At 39.2% G+C, this 15604-nt stretch overlaps 1 protein-coding gene across 1 annotated transcript in view; it reads left to right on the top strand.

The window, feature by feature from the left end:
• Positions 1-15604, top strand: part of LOC122550105 (protein mono-ADP-ribosyltransferase PARP14-like) — a 72396-nt gene that overhangs the window by 27222 nt on the left and 29570 nt on the right. Inside the window, exons 6-9 of the mRNA XM_043690693.1 lie at positions 657-2650; positions 3541-3786; positions 5629-5850; positions 6756-6870. Coding sequence (XP_043546628.1) covers positions 657-2650; positions 3541-3786; positions 5629-5850; positions 6756-6870 — 2577 coding nt within the window. The remainder of the gene's footprint in view (positions 1-656; positions 2651-3540; positions 3787-5628; positions 5851-6755; positions 6871-15604) is intronic.

The raw sequence follows: 15604 nt of genomic DNA, 5'->3' as shown, positions 1-15604 counted from the left end.
GAGAAACAGTGGGTCATACTCAGCCAGTCCGGTTTGTGGATTTTGGAAAGGAGGTAGAAGCAAGCTGTGTGGGATTGGGAGTCTGAGCTTGGAGGCAGTGTAGGGGGAGATCACCAGATGAAATGAAGTTAGTGGCCTTTATGGTCTGGAATGCATCGTCTAAGAATGTGGAGGCAGTTTCAATGGAAGCATTCAAAAGGTAATTAGATTGCTATCTGAAAAGAAGAATTCACAGGGTTACAGGATGAAGCTGGGAAAATGGCACTGAGTGAGTTGCTTACTCGGAGTACTGATGCAGACTGAATGACCTTCTGCACAGTAACGGTTCTGTAATTCCGCATGGCTCTCATTGGCTCTGCAGCTGACAGGCACAACCCTTGTTGGCACAGCAAGACTGAGACAATGAAAACATCTTTCTTCCAGGGACTGGTTGAGGTAATGGACATGGTTTTAACAGAAAGGTTTCTTAAAAATTGTGCAGAAGGAAGGTGTAAGGCTGTTGAATAAAGTTTACATCTTTGCATTAATTTTGGATTTAACTTGTGATAAAATGGAACCAAACAGTCTCCTGTACATGGTTAGAACTGTCAGCTTATTAATTTACTAATTCTGTTCATTAAGTTCACTAATTCTGGATGCAATTTTTTAAAATTCAGTGATTGAAGATATTCTATCAAAAACACATACCATAAGAGGCCATACTTTAAAATTGCATCGCTATTATAAAAGTGAGAATCTAACAGAATTTACAACTGAACAAGAAAGAGAAGACTCTAACCCATCAAATAAGGATAAAGAAGATTTGGACTCACTGACCCAGAAGAATGAAGATGATGAAACTAAACTTGCAAGCATTTTTGAAACAGAGGAATGTCAGTTTAAAAATAAGTATCATGTATTGATTTTGAAGAACCAGCATCTAGATAAAGAATTTCCTCATGTTCAGTTGCATTTTGATACATCACAAAATGTAGTGAAAATTACAGGGATGGAAAATGAAATTTTAAAAGTTCAACTAAAACTATTGAACAAAGAAAACCAAATAACCAGCAAGATCATCCCTTTGTCAAGACATTTAAGAGTATTTTTGACACAATTAAATGCTAATGGTTTCCTTACACAAATGTTTTTGGATTCAGGAATTAACGCAGCATATTCATTTGATGACGCTGAAGATAAATGCATTTTGTATGCAGCATCAGAAGCAGGCCTACAAAAAGCTGACCAAATGCTTGAGATGACTTTTGTAGAACTGACAGTACCAATCCCAGAAAACTTTGACATGGACATTGCAAATAATTTCAAATTTTTCATAGAGAAAGCCACGGCATCTGTGAAAAGAGAACATTTGGAATTTAAAAATATCAAAGAAAACTACTTACTGCAGCACCATATGGAATCAAAGACTAGTTCAGACCAGTCCCCTTGTGTCACCCTTGTTGGATACAGGGCTATTGCTGAAGAAATAAAAGTACATTTTAAAAAGTATATGAATGAGAACTGCATGAAGGATTGTTTTATTGAAGTATCATCACTGGGTGTATTTAAGTATATCCAGAGGTTTGTGAAGTTTTCAGAAATATTACCAGGTATAAACATAGATTATGTGAACAATGAACAATTACTGGGACTACAGATCAGAGTGAATGTAAAAAATGCAACACAAACAGAAGCTTTAATAATGGATGTGTTGAAACAAGTTAAATCGACAAAAAAGCAGCTGGACAAACCTGGTGCTGTTCAGTTTTTTTCCAAAAACAAGGATTTTCTGAAGAAACTAGAGAATCCTTACCAATGCATAATCTTTATGGAAAATCAAGAAGGGCAACAAACAAATTCTGATATCAAAAAACTGGAAACTATAACAACAGTCATGTTTCTGAACAAGTTTCAGATATCAGTCATTAAGCATGATTTAGCAATTCACGAGGTAGATGTAATTTTACTCTGGACAAATGAGATGCTAGATTTTTCCACTGGATTGTCAAAAGCATTACTGGAGGCTGGCGGTCCTGAATTTCAAGATCAAGTTGATAGACTGAGAAATAAACTACATGCCATGAAAGATGGTGCTGTGATTACAACTGGCTCTGGAAAATTACAATGCAGTATCGTCCTCCATGCCAAGTGGACAAAATTTGTTAGCTTAGGGGCACAAGAAGAAACAGCTTTTAAGAAGACCATTTTGTCAGCTCTGTGTCAGGCAAATGATCAACTTCATACATCAATTGCAATTTCAGTGCTGAGCTCAGGAGAGTCTCCATTCCTATGGATTACCGTAAAAGCCATCAAAGAATATTGTGAGAAATTTAAAAAAGCTGATGCACAGTTGACTGATATCAGGCTTGTGAGTACAGATGATGCTTCTATTAAATCAATGAAGAAAATTGTTAAGGAGGTAATAGATCCTGAATCTAAACATTCAAAGATGCCAGCTGTGATGAAGTTGGCCTTCAAACGGGACAAGAAAAGCTCATCTGCCAGTGCAGGCCTAGAACTCCAGGAAGAAACCATCAAAATGCATCCCATATCTAAAATGAAGCCTGATACGACCATACCTGAAACACAGCCAGCCAAATCAGATGACACATTTGTAACAGTTGAAGGATTAGAGGTGGTTCTGATAACTGGAAACATTGGAGAACAAAAGGTAAAGTAAACCGTGGTTAAACATGTGGCGCTGGATAAACACAGCTGGTCAGGCAGCCTCTGAGAGGCAGAAGAGTCAAACATTCGACCATAAGCTCATCATCAGGAATGGGAGGGGGACAACAGGGCTGAGAGATAAATGGGAGGGGAGTGGGTCTGGGGCGAAGGTAGCTAGGAATGCAGTAGTGACCAACTGAATGCTAAAGGAGAGAATTTGGGCATGTTACATGGCCTACCTTATCCCAAACTTCCCTAACCTCCTCCCACTTGCATTACTAAGACCCTCCTGACTTCTTTTTCCCTGTGATCTACCTATTTGCTGATGAATGATCTTAGAGCAACTTGTGGCATCCACCCATGTGATCTTGCCCTGCTACACTAACAGTTGCCAATTACTACCAATTTCAAGCTAACTGGGTGGCCTGCAGATGAATCTGTTAAGGATCAGTCTAAACTCCAAATCAGGTCAGCAAGTCTGTTTTGCTCTCATCTTGCCTATGACAGGTGAATGATAATGAGCAGTAAGATTGTATATTCTAATGAGGTTAACTCAGTGGAATTAAGTCCACGGAGAGTAGGGCGAACATTCTTTGGTCACTTGGGTCCCCTTAATTCTGTTAGATGAGAATTACGCATTTTGAATTTGAATTGTGACTAATCTCCAATTGTGCATTTAATAATCTTGAAGGAATTTTATTGTTCTGCATTCATCAACCATTAATTACTGCAAATCTTAATTTTCACTTTGGAGTATAATGTGTATTAGTGCAATCCAATCAATCTCACTGGCATGCAATTGTATATATTTTCAAATAACTTTGAAATAGTATAGCCGACCTCTCCATTAAACATTAAAATACAATTACATTTCTGTTTAAATATCTTCTTCAGTGTGATGTCATTGTGAACACAGTGTCTGATACTATGGATCTTTCACAAGGACCTGTATCAAAAGCAATTCTAAAACAGGCTGGACCTCAATTGCAAATAAACACAAACAACGCCAAAGGCTCAACAACATTTCAAGCTGGAGATGTTTTACCTGTCAGTACCATGAATTGTGGGTTGCATTGCCAAGAAGTATACAACATAATTTGTTGTCAGTGGAGTGCAGATAAAGCTTTTGAAGCTGAAGAAGTAAGTTTACATATTGGAATTATGTTTTCTAACAGCAGTTTCTTCATTGTTTTGATTTATGAAAGTTTTATTTCTAAATAAAACTAACAAAAAGCTGACTGTTGACTGATTTCTCTATTCAAATCCTTCGTTTTCCTCAATGTTTATGTTTATGTCAGCCTCCTTAAATTTGTTTCTTATATTCAATTAATTTCATCTTTCTGTGGTGGCCTATACCAAACCTGTGGCCAGTTCTTGACAATCAGGAGTCAAGCCATTCAGAACTTGGGAAAGGAGCAGTCTTCAGAAGGGAGGCTGAAGGCTCCTTAAAGGGAATAGGGTGAGTAACTCCACTCTTCCCAAAGAGTGCTGGAAAAAGATACTTGATAGCTTGTGGACCTAGGAAACTTGCATAGGACCTATAAGATTTAAGTTGCCCTGGGGAAGCCTGATTTAAGTACGTTGATGAAGTGCACCACCTCTTTACTGTAGGACACTGGGATGACACGAATCACATTGGATGATATAAAATCAATGCAACATTCTCCAACTCTTTTGCAGTCCACCAGCCATGGAATGGATCAGGATACTATACTGCAAAAGGAAGGAAAATTGGAGTAGAATTTAATTCTTTCCCAGGGAGCAGGCTGGGAATTGCAGGGAGTCATTTAATCAGCCTGAAGGCACACAGTAAAGTACCTGTCAACTTCCTGACTCTTTCGCTTAATTAGCTCTGAGCAGCAAGTGTGCTAAGTTAGTCTTCCTGCCCCTTGGGCAAATTAGGCCCTAAAGCTGGTAATTTTGTATGCCCTGACAATTTGTTTGCAGGTTCTTGGTGGGACTTCTTGTTCAGACATCATGTGAAGTACCCCCAAGCCTTACTGCATCCTTTGCCTCAAAACCATCTTCCACACCCAACATCACACTCTCTCTTGACTTGCCTGACTAGTCTTCGTGAGGCTGTCCCATTTACCTCTCCACTGAAGTAGCCTGCAGTACTACTCCTCATCTCAGACATAAGAGGAGGTGACAGCCTCATGGTATTATCGTTAGACTAATCCAGAGACCCAATAATGTTCTGGGGACCTGAGTTCAAATCCTGCCATGGCAGCTATTAGAATTTGAATTGAATAGAATTTTGAAATTAAGAGTCAAATGATGACCATTGTCAATTGGTGGGAAGAAAATCCATCTGGTTTACAAGTGTCCTTCAGGGAAGGAAACTGCCATCCTTACCTGGTCTGGTCTACACTTGACTCCAGACCCACAGCAATGTGGTTGACTCTTAACTATCCTTTTGGGCATTAAGCTGTGGGTAATAAATGCCATCAATATCTACATGCCATGATTGAATTTCAAAAAAGACCTTCTACATTTGGCTGTCAGTGCAAGACAGCAGAATCTTCCCCTCAAAAGGTACAATGTCCCCAACAATAGGCAGAATTCAATATCAGAAATTGCCATGGCGGCATTGTCACCAGCTCTCCAGGTAGTGGAAAGGCCCACTGACATAGCCATGAAATTCATCCCTTGGTGTCACTAGGGATTGCCAATACTGTCAATGAGAAAAGGTTTTCAACTCCTGGAAGTTTTTCATGACCATTCATTGACCATGACCAAATTGAAGCTTTCAGAATCATAATCTTGGCTTTGAGAGAGTGGATGGCCATAAAAATTTAATGTGAAAAATGGTTGAGAACAAAATAAACTGCAACGCTATTGTGAAATGTAAGAAAGAGTACAAAGTAACTAGGTTTAAAGAGTAATATCATATTGATCTTATGTGACCTAAGACATTCTGAAAGGCTGTAGTAAATTTGAAACAAATTATGTAATCTAAAGAAATCCCATTTTTATCATCAGCTGCTTCGGTCAATCATCCAAAAATGCCTTAAGAATGCACATGAAAGTCATTACAAATCAATGAGTTTTCCTGCCATTGGGACTGGAAATTTGAAGTTTCCAAAGAATACCGTAGCAGAAATGTTTTTTGAGGAGATAAAGAAATTCAGTGTGGAAAATCCTACATCCACACTTAAAAGAGTGAAGTTGATCATATACGAAAAGGACCTGGATCTGTACTCGGTATGTATACCTTTCACATAATTTCTATCAAGCTGAGCATCAGCAAACCAGTACTTTTGGATTTAAAATAAAGATTTAAAAAGGTACTAATACTGTGTTGCCTTTCAGGGTTGCAGCACTTAGAAAGTCACTCTGGGATCTCTGGGCCTCTTGTTCGGTTCTACACTCGGCAGCCATGCTGGTGTTATGCCATGTGTAATCTTTTCTCTCGGTGTTGCAATTTAAAAACATGCCCCAAAAAAATTTTTCTCATGTTTACATTTTTCTGATTTCAACCTACACAAAAATCTGTGCCATATCTTAAACAATAACCTTGCAAAGCAAACTAAATATTTGCAGAACAATTAATAATGTTCTTTGAAAAGACCTATTTAATTTAAAGGAACAGGAGGCAGCACAGCTCATTTGTTAGCACTGCTGCCTCACAGGACCAGGGACCCAGGTTTGATTCAAACCTCAGGCGACTGACTGTGTGGAATTTCCGTATTCTCCCCGTGGGTTTCCTCCCACTGTCCAAAGATGTGCAGGCTCCATGGACTGGTCATACTAAACTGCATTTGGTGTCCAATGACGTGCAGGCTAGGTGGATTAGCCATGGGAAATACAGGGGTATGAAGTAGGACTGGGTGAGATGCTCTTTAGAGGGTCATTGTGGACTTGATGGGCCAAATGGCCTGGTTCCACACTGTCAGGCTTCTATGATTTGTCTTGTCACTTGGAAGTAAATCAAATATTTCACTTCATTAAAAATAGTAATGACATATATATATGCAATTTAAGAAAATAATCTCAATAATAAAATTAGAAAGTCAAATATTGATTAAAATTCTTAAATATTTTGTGTATCAAATAATAATAGTTTGAAATATTTAGACAAGAAACAAACAACATGTTCGATTTTGCAGATATTTGAAGACGCACTGATGATAGCAGAAGGACTTCCACTCAATGAGCTCTTATTCTATAAAGAGCTTAGAAAAGCTCAAAAAGTGCCTGATTCACCACCAGCAAACATGACAAGTAATTATAACTATTATCTTACCTTTTCACGTTTGTTTTTAAAGTGCCTGACATTTCTTGTGCCTCTGATAGTAAATTAATATTTTTATACTGAAGTCAAAATAATTGAGTTTAAAAGAATTGAATTTAATCAGGTAGAGATTCAAATTTTTCTTCCCAAAATAGAAATAAAGAAGAGAATCATAAAGATCATGTGTCTTATCAGCTCTTTAAAAGTACTGGCCAGTTATTCTCACCTATTGTTATTAAGCTTAATTAGCTACTAACTATAATCTATATCTCGAAAAATAATATCTCTGTAGAGAAGAAAATGGAAGCTAGAAAATTCAGAGAATAAATACTGATACCTTGAAAAGTGTTCATATTACAATGGAGGAGGTGCTAGATGTCTTAATCGCATAAAGGTGGATAAATTCCCAAAACCTGATAAGGTATGTCCCAGAACTTTGTGGGACACTAAGAAAGTGATTGCTGAGCCCCTTGCTGAGATATTTGTATCATTGATAGCTATGGGTGAGGTGCCAGAAGACTGAGGGTTGGCTAATGTGCCATTATTGAAGAAAAATGGTAAGGAAAAGCCAGGGAACTATAGACTGGTGAGTCTAACATTGATGGTGGGCAAATGCATGGGTTTCCTCCGGGTACTCCGGTTTCCTCGCACAGTCCAAAGATGTGCAGTCTAGATGAATTGGCCATGTCAAATTGCCCATAGTGTTAACTGCATTAGTCAGAGGGAAATGGGTCTGGGTGGGTTACTCTTCAGAGGGTCGGTGTGGACTTGTTGGGCCGAAGGGCCTGTTTCTACACTGTTGGGAATCTAAAAAAAAATTTTTGGAGGGGATTCTGAGAGACAGAATTTACATGTATTTGGAAAGGCAAGAACTGATTAGGGATAGTCATTATGGCTTGGTGTGTGGAAAATTGTGTCTCATTAACTTGATTGAGCGTTTTGAAGAGGTGACAAAGATGATGGAAGGCAGAGTGGTTGAGGTTGCCTCTGCGCAATCCTCTGCTTCTGACCCACAGATCACAATCAATGAAGATAGGTAACTGCACTTCCTCCATGATAACCTCAACACTAGAGCCCCCAAGGATGCATCCACACCCCTCAACTCTATTTCCTGCAACCCCACGACTGTTGCCAAATTCCAAATGAGCACCATCTACAAGTTCGCTGATGATACCACCATATTTGGACGGATACCTAATAAGCACAAGGCAAAATACAGAAGGAAATTGAATTGAATTAATTGTTATGTGTACACAGTAAGAAGCTTAGTCTTGCATGCAGTACAGGCAGATCACATAGTTAAGTAGCTTGGATAAGTAAATAATAGGTAAACAGCGGCAAAAGCAAAAACACAGGTACAGGCAAATGTTAAGAGTTTGAGTCCATTCAGTATTCCAACAACAGTAGAGTAGAAACTGTTTTGAAACCAGCTGGTGCATGTGTTCAGGCTTATGTACCTTCTCCCCGATGGTAGAGGTTGTAGAAAAACATTGCCAGGATGCGATGGATCTTTGAGAATGCTGGCGGCCTTTCCTTGAAGCAGGCCTGGTAGATGGATTCTATAAATGGAGGTTGACCTTTGTGATTGTCCGGGCCGAGTTCACCACTCTCTGTAACTATCTCCAATCTTGAATGGTACAGTTGCCATACCAGGTACTGATACATCCAGACAGACTGCTCTCACTGGCACACCTATAAAGTTGTCAAGGGTATTCACCATCATGCCAAATTTCCTCAGCTGCCTGAGGAAGAAGAGATGTTATTGGGCCTTTGTAACTAGTGCATCCACATGAAGAGTCCAAAGGAAGCTTGTTGTGGATGACCACGCCCAGGAGCTTGACAATCTCCACTCATTTCACCTCTGTGCTGTTAATGTGTGTGTGTGTGTGTGTGTTTGTCGGGGGGGGGGAGATGATGAGTATCATCCCACCGAAAGTCAATAATGAGCTCAGTAATAGAGGGATTGGTGTTGTGGTGCAATGAGAACAACTTTTCTCTCACATCAGCAAATTAAAGAATTCAACATTGACTTCAAAAAGAAAGGAGAACATCCTCCTGATAGAGTTGAATAGCCAAGGTCTGTTCCACAGGTCTGGGGAGTCCCAAACCAGGGCATAGGTTTAAGGTGAGAGGAGAAAGATTTGAAAGGGACCTAAGGGGCAACTTTTTCATGCAGAGGAAAGTGCATAGATGCACTTTTCATGCATCTATGGAATAAATGTCCAGAGAAAGTGGTCCAGGATGGCACAACTATAGCATTTTAAAAGGCATTGGATGGGTACATGAATTGGAAGGGTTTAGAGGGATATGAGCCAATACTAGCAAATCAGATGAGATTAATATAGGATATCTAATAGGCATGAATGAGTTAGACTGAAGGGTCTGAGTCCATGCTGTACAACTCTAATATATACCCTATGTATGACTCCATCTATAGAAATCCAGTGCAATTTTAACTCAACACTAATGTGAGCACTCCAAAGTCTTTATAGAAAAGGAAACAAATTGCCTGATGTTTTGTAGGAAGTTGCTACCTTGTTGCCTTCCTGATTGCTTGCTGCATCAAGATGTTAGTTTTGACTTCCCAATCACTCCCCATTAAAGATATAATTCTTTTTGTTTTTTCTAGCAAAATGGGTAAGTTCCAAACTCATGTTCTCGTCCATTTCCTTATCCTAACTAAACCCCCTTAAAGCCTCTTTGCATGCTAAACAAAAGTCACATTCCCACCTAGTTTTCTTAGAAATTTTACATTTGGTACCCACATCTAAATCATTGATGTAGATTGTGAAAAGCTGGCATCGAAGTACATATCCTTCAGGCATTAGTCAGAGCCTCCAAATGTATGACCCATTTATTCCTATTCTGTTTACGGTTCATTAAACAATTCTCAATCTATGCCAATATATTATTCCGAATTTCAAATGCTGTTTTTTTGCTTACTAAACTCATGTATGGAAACTTGTAGAAAGTCTTCTGAAAATCAAAATATACGACTGGTTCCCTCCTCTATTTTCTTCGTTACATCTCCAAAGAACTCTATAACAGGTTTGAAATAGCTGATTGCTTTTTCATATATCAATGTTAGCTTTTCCAAGTCCTACCACTATTTCCTAAGTAACCAGTTAACATATCCTTTATGATAGATTCAAGTATCTTTTCAACTACTGAAGGCAGGCTACAGATCTATAGATCATTTTTCCAAGTCTCCTTCCTTTCTTAAATAGTGGGGTAACATTTGTTACAGTTTAATCTGATGAAACCATTCCACACTCTTGAATTTTGAAAGCTGATGATCAATGCATTTACTACCTGTACAGCCACCTCTTTCAATCGTTAAATCCAAGGATTTATCAACTTTCAGTCCCATTAATTTCTTCAGTACAATACTTTCTTTCAAATCCTCATTCTCACTTATGTCTTGGTCCTCTGTTGTTCATTGTTCTTGATTCTAATACGGACATGAAGGCTCTTGAAAAAATGCTAAAAAGATTCATGAGACTGATACCAATATATACACATACACATCAGACAAAATTGAACTTTGTTCTCTAGAAAAGACTAGGTGATCTCAAGGGACCAAGATTATGAAAGGATTTGATAAGGTAGACATAGAACAGGCGTTTCTACATGTGGGGAAGACCCGCACTAGGGGCTATAATATAAAATGGTCAGTCATTAATAAATCCAAAAAAAATTCAGGAGAAATGTCCCTACAGTGCGTTGATAAAGTGTAAAATTTACCACCACAGGGTGTAGGTGAGTATAAATGCATTGAACAGAAAACGGACAAACACTTCAGTTAGAAAAGAATCGAAGAAGATATTGATGGAATTAGATGAAGGATGATGGATGGTTGCGTGTATCGAGCAGGAACCCTGGCAGGGGACTTTTGAACAAAATGGCAATTTTCTGTGCTACAAATAATTAGAGGGCAGAGATTTTGCAGACCTTTTTAAAAGTTGCAGGTGGGACCTATTTTGAACTCCCACCCCTAGCCTTGTGCTCCCAATTTTCAATGGCATGCAAGAAGGATCGAGGCAGCAGACACTGCATTCCTGACTAGCTCCATTGTGGGGATATGTATCATCAACCTCCTGCAATATTCATGGAGATGGGTGAATTTGTCAAGAACTTATGGTTCATAGCCCTCAGAGGAGTTGTGAAACATAATCTGGATGTGATAACCTTTTGAAAGAATTTTATAAGTTCCTATCCGCATGACCCTTCTTACCTTCCATTGAAATTCAAGCTATTCTCCTTCCCACTCTCTCCCAATGATCCCTAAGCCTTATTTGCATACTTGGCCAAGAGTCTAGATTTCCATTACTTTTGAAATGGGTGCTTAGAGAAGAAAACATTGCTTGATTGACAGCCCCAAATTTGCTTCTTAGATCTATTTATTTTTGACCCAGTGTGTACTCACACAAAATAGAAAGGTCTTAAGATTTTCCTGTTTCTGTTCTTGATACATTGAAATATAGAAACATTGAAAGGAGGGTTAGAAGTAGACCATTCAGCCTGAATGATTCCACCATTCATGTGATCATGGCTGTTTATCTAACTCAGTACCCTGTTCCTGCTTTCTCTCCACATCTTTTGATCCTTTCAGCCTTAAGAATTATATATAACTCCTTGGAAAAAAGGCTTCTGGAATTTTTGATTGATAATTTTATAGGGCAATGATTTTAAAGAAAGTTCTGAATGTGTTTCTTAAGCCAAGTGCATATTGTTTATTGGGTGAATGGACATGATAGTAGTATGAAGCAGCATGAAGGGTAAGAAGCATCATTGTGGAATAGTAAGGAGCATGGTTTGGCATAGAGGTAGGAAGAGCTATTGGGTGTGGGTGGGGGAACATGATTTGGACAAGATATGGCATAAGGTGTGTGTAGGAATTAATGGGATGTGAGGGACAAAGGCTGGAAAATGAGTAAGATAAAGTTCAAGGTGAGCCTCTCCACAGCTGTCGCCAATGTGGCAGCTGGTTATAGGCTGGTTAGCTTAACTTCTGTAATGGGGAAAATGTTTGAATATAACATCAAGGAAGAAGTAGCAAGACACCTAGATAGAAATTGGGCACTGGGTAGACACAGCATAGGTTCATGAAGGGCAGGTCATGTTTAACTAATTTACTGAAATTTAATGAAGACATTACAAGCACTGTGGACAGTGGGGACCCAGTAGATGTGTATTTAGATTTCCAAAAGGCATTCGATAAGGTGCCGCACAAAAGGCTGCTGTATAAGATAAAGGTGCACAACATTACAGGCAATGTACTAGCATGGATAGAGGATTAGTTAACTAACAGGAAGTAAAGAATGGGGATAAATGAGTGCTTTTCACATTGCCAATCAGTGACTAGTAGTGTTGGGATGGCAATTGTTTACAATTTACGTAGATGATTTGGAGTTGGGGACCATGTGTGGTCTGTCAAAGTTTGTGGATGATACTAAGATGAGTGGTAGAGCAAAATGTGCGGAGGACTTTGAAAGTTTGCAGAGGGATATAGACAGTTTAAGTGAGTGTGCAGAGGTCTGGCAGATGGAATATAATGTTAATAAATGTGAAGTCATCCATTTTGGTAGGAATAGCAATAAAAGAGACTATTATTTGGTAAAAAAATTGCAACGTGGGACCTGGGTGTCCTTGTCCATGAATCACAGAAGGTCGGTTTACAGGTACAACAGGTAATTAAGAAGGCAAATGGAATTTTGTCTTTCATTTGTAGAGGGATTGAGTTTAAAAGCAGGGAGGTTATGTTACAGGTGTATAGGGTGCTGGTGAGGCCACACCTCGAGTACTGTATGCAGTTTTGGTCCCTTACTTGCACTGGAAGGATGTGGAGGAGATTCACTGAGTTGATTCCAGACTTGAGAGGGTTGGCTTATGAGGAAAGACTGAGTAGACTGGGATTATATTCATTGGAATTTAGAAGAATGAGGTAGGATCTTGTAGAAATATATAAAATATGAAGGGAATAGATAAGATAGAAGCAGAGAGGATGTTTCCACTGGCGGGTGAAACGAGAGCCAGGAGGGCATAGCCTCAAAATTAGGCGGACCAGATTTAGGATGAATTGAGGAGGAACTTCTAACCCAAAGGGTTGTGAATTTGTGGAGTTCCCTGCCTAGTGAAGTAGTTGAGGCTTCCTCATTAAATTTTTTTAAAGCAAAGATAGTTTTTCGAACTGTAAAGGAATTAAGGGTTATGGTGAGAAGGTGGGTAAGTGGAGCTGAGTCCACAAAAAGATCAGCCATGACCTTATTGAATGGCAGAGTGGACTCAAAGGGCCTACTCCTGCTCCTGGTTCTTACATTCTTGAATCCTCCAGTCCTCTGACCCCAAGAACAAAATCTCCTCCTTTGAATTACCTCTTCCACAAGACTATCAGGAGCAATGGTCATAAAATTGGTGGAATGTCAAATACTGCTTTGCAAGATCCGTTGGGAAGGACTTCCCTTCAGTGGCCTTTCTTGGTTCCCATCAGCGATTGTATCTTAGACATATGGGAGCATGACTGTACTAATAAGAATGATTTTTTGACTCAAGCATTGATTTCTTGATGTCAAGGTGCAACCAAACATTCTGCTTTCTAAGTTCAATGTCCAGAAATGAGGGAGAAAATTGGAAGTTTTTTTCTGGTACTGATACTACCATATCTATAGCCAAGACCATTTGTAGTGTTGACTAATACAAAAGTAGTATTCTGTGGATGTTGGGGACCTGAAATTAAGACAGTAGATGCATGAAATCGCAGATCTTTCCTTGTGTTTCTTTACCCTCATGTCTACCTAAAATTTAATATAGCTGTAATGTTTTCAGTTCCGATGAAGGTACATTGACCTTAGACCTGATATCGCTCTCTGCATATGCCATCTGATCTGCTGACTGCTTTCAGCATTTTCTATTTTTAATGCAATGTTATTCACTATGACTGTCAGTTTTGCATTGACAGTAATGCTACAGATATGGCTCATATTTTTTGCTGCAGAGCAATACAGGGATTGTAAGCAGCATTTACACTGGACAGTAGTTCCGTGTTACAATCATGTACAAGCTATGTCATGGTCTGTCTTCAAAGTGTTAGTGATTTGAAGTAGTTTGAAGAGTTTTCTTGTTCACAACAATGCTCTATTGAAAGGAATTTACATATCTTTCTCTTGAAAACCTAATCCAAATGTCTCTGTAAGATAGTAACATCCTAAATTTATTTTGGTAATAGAATCCATGTTAAAAATATGGTTTCACTAATTGTTATGAAGCCAAAAGCATTATGTTCACTTTATAAAATAGTGTTTTCTGAATATTGAATTAAACTTAAAGTGCAGGCCTGACTGTCTGAATGAAAACGCTGGGAGATGGGCCATTTCAAAATGTAACTATTGGCCGTTAAATGGATATCTGAGTTTTGGTTACTTGTTTGACAACAATTCAAATTTAACCTATTAGTTTAAATTATGCCCAGGATACTAAAACCCAATCGAGTTTGAATTAATTGTTTTGACAGCATTGGATAAATGACAGGGAATGATGTTGTGAGGTATAAAAAATGCAAGCATTTAGAGCAATTGCCACCAATCAGCTGAGCAACTGCTGTGGAGCCAGAGAGCTAACTGCCCATTGATAAACTTGTTCTCAAAGAAGTTAGAAAGCACTCTTTATCAAATGTTTTCCTGTAAAGCATAGTCACAGTAAAAAAAAAGAAGACAACCCAGGGAGATCAGCGGATGGAAGATTGAAGACAGCAGAAAAGACAGACTGTGTGGAGTTGAGAGTAAATTAATGTAATGTTTAGTAAGTGTGTTATTAGAACAGCATGTTCATAGGATTGTGTGCAGTGAGGGGAAAGTGTGCTCAGCTTGTTAATATCTGGATTAGTGGTGCTGGAAGAGCACAGCAATTCAGGCAGCATCCGAGGACAGGCAAAATCGACGTTTCGGGCAAAAGCCCTTCATCAGGAATAAAGGCAGAGAGCCTGAAGCATGGAGAGATAAGCTACCCTCTCAGGCAACATGTTCCATATTTGACCCATCCCCTGGGTAATTTGCTTTTCCATCAGATCCTCGCGAAATGCTTCATTTTTCACTTTAACCTTAATTCAATTGGTCTAAGACATGCCTACATCGCGGAAGTATTTATCACAATCGGCCCAGTCTATATCACTCACCATTATGTCTGCATCAATTGCCCCCTTAGCCTCTTCTGCTCCACAGACCCCAAACAAAAGTTAACTTTTTGCTGAGACCTCTCACTTCAGGGAACATCCCGTGAAACCTCTCTGCAATCTCTGCAGTGCAATTGTTCCCTGCCGATTTTGTAGCGATTGGACCCGCGCAGACTGTGGACTAACCATATCTTTCTTTAGAGTCTGCAACAATACTTCCTTCCTCCTATATTCCACCCTGTGGCTGATGATTATGCTTCCTTACGAACTTGCAGATGCAAGGACTACTGGGTTTTCAGTTCAGTACAACAGTGAACCTTTCATCGTTTTAAGTAAAGGTCCTGCTGAGAGCCCTGTCATTGACGGTGCCAGGAATCTTCACTGCCAAAACAAAACTTTCCTGAGCATAACGCACCGCCTTTCCCCCGGTACCTCCCGCTATATGCCTCATCATTAGAGCAGATGCGATCGGGAGGTAAGCTAAGAGAATGGAAGAGAGTCCATTCAGGTAGGATACTGTGACGATGCATAATAAATGTAACAGTGGAAATTGAAAG

The sequence above is a fragment of the Chiloscyllium plagiosum genome, chromosome 5 (genome assembly GCF_004010195.1).
Source record: "Chiloscyllium plagiosum isolate BGI_BamShark_2017 chromosome 5, ASM401019v2, whole genome shotgun sequence".
Taxonomy (NCBI): Eukaryota; Metazoa; Chordata; class Chondrichthyes; order Orectolobiformes; family Hemiscylliidae; genus Chiloscyllium; species Chiloscyllium plagiosum.
Note: the sequence above shows the minus strand (reverse complement) of the source record. Positions and strands in the feature narration are given on the sequence as shown.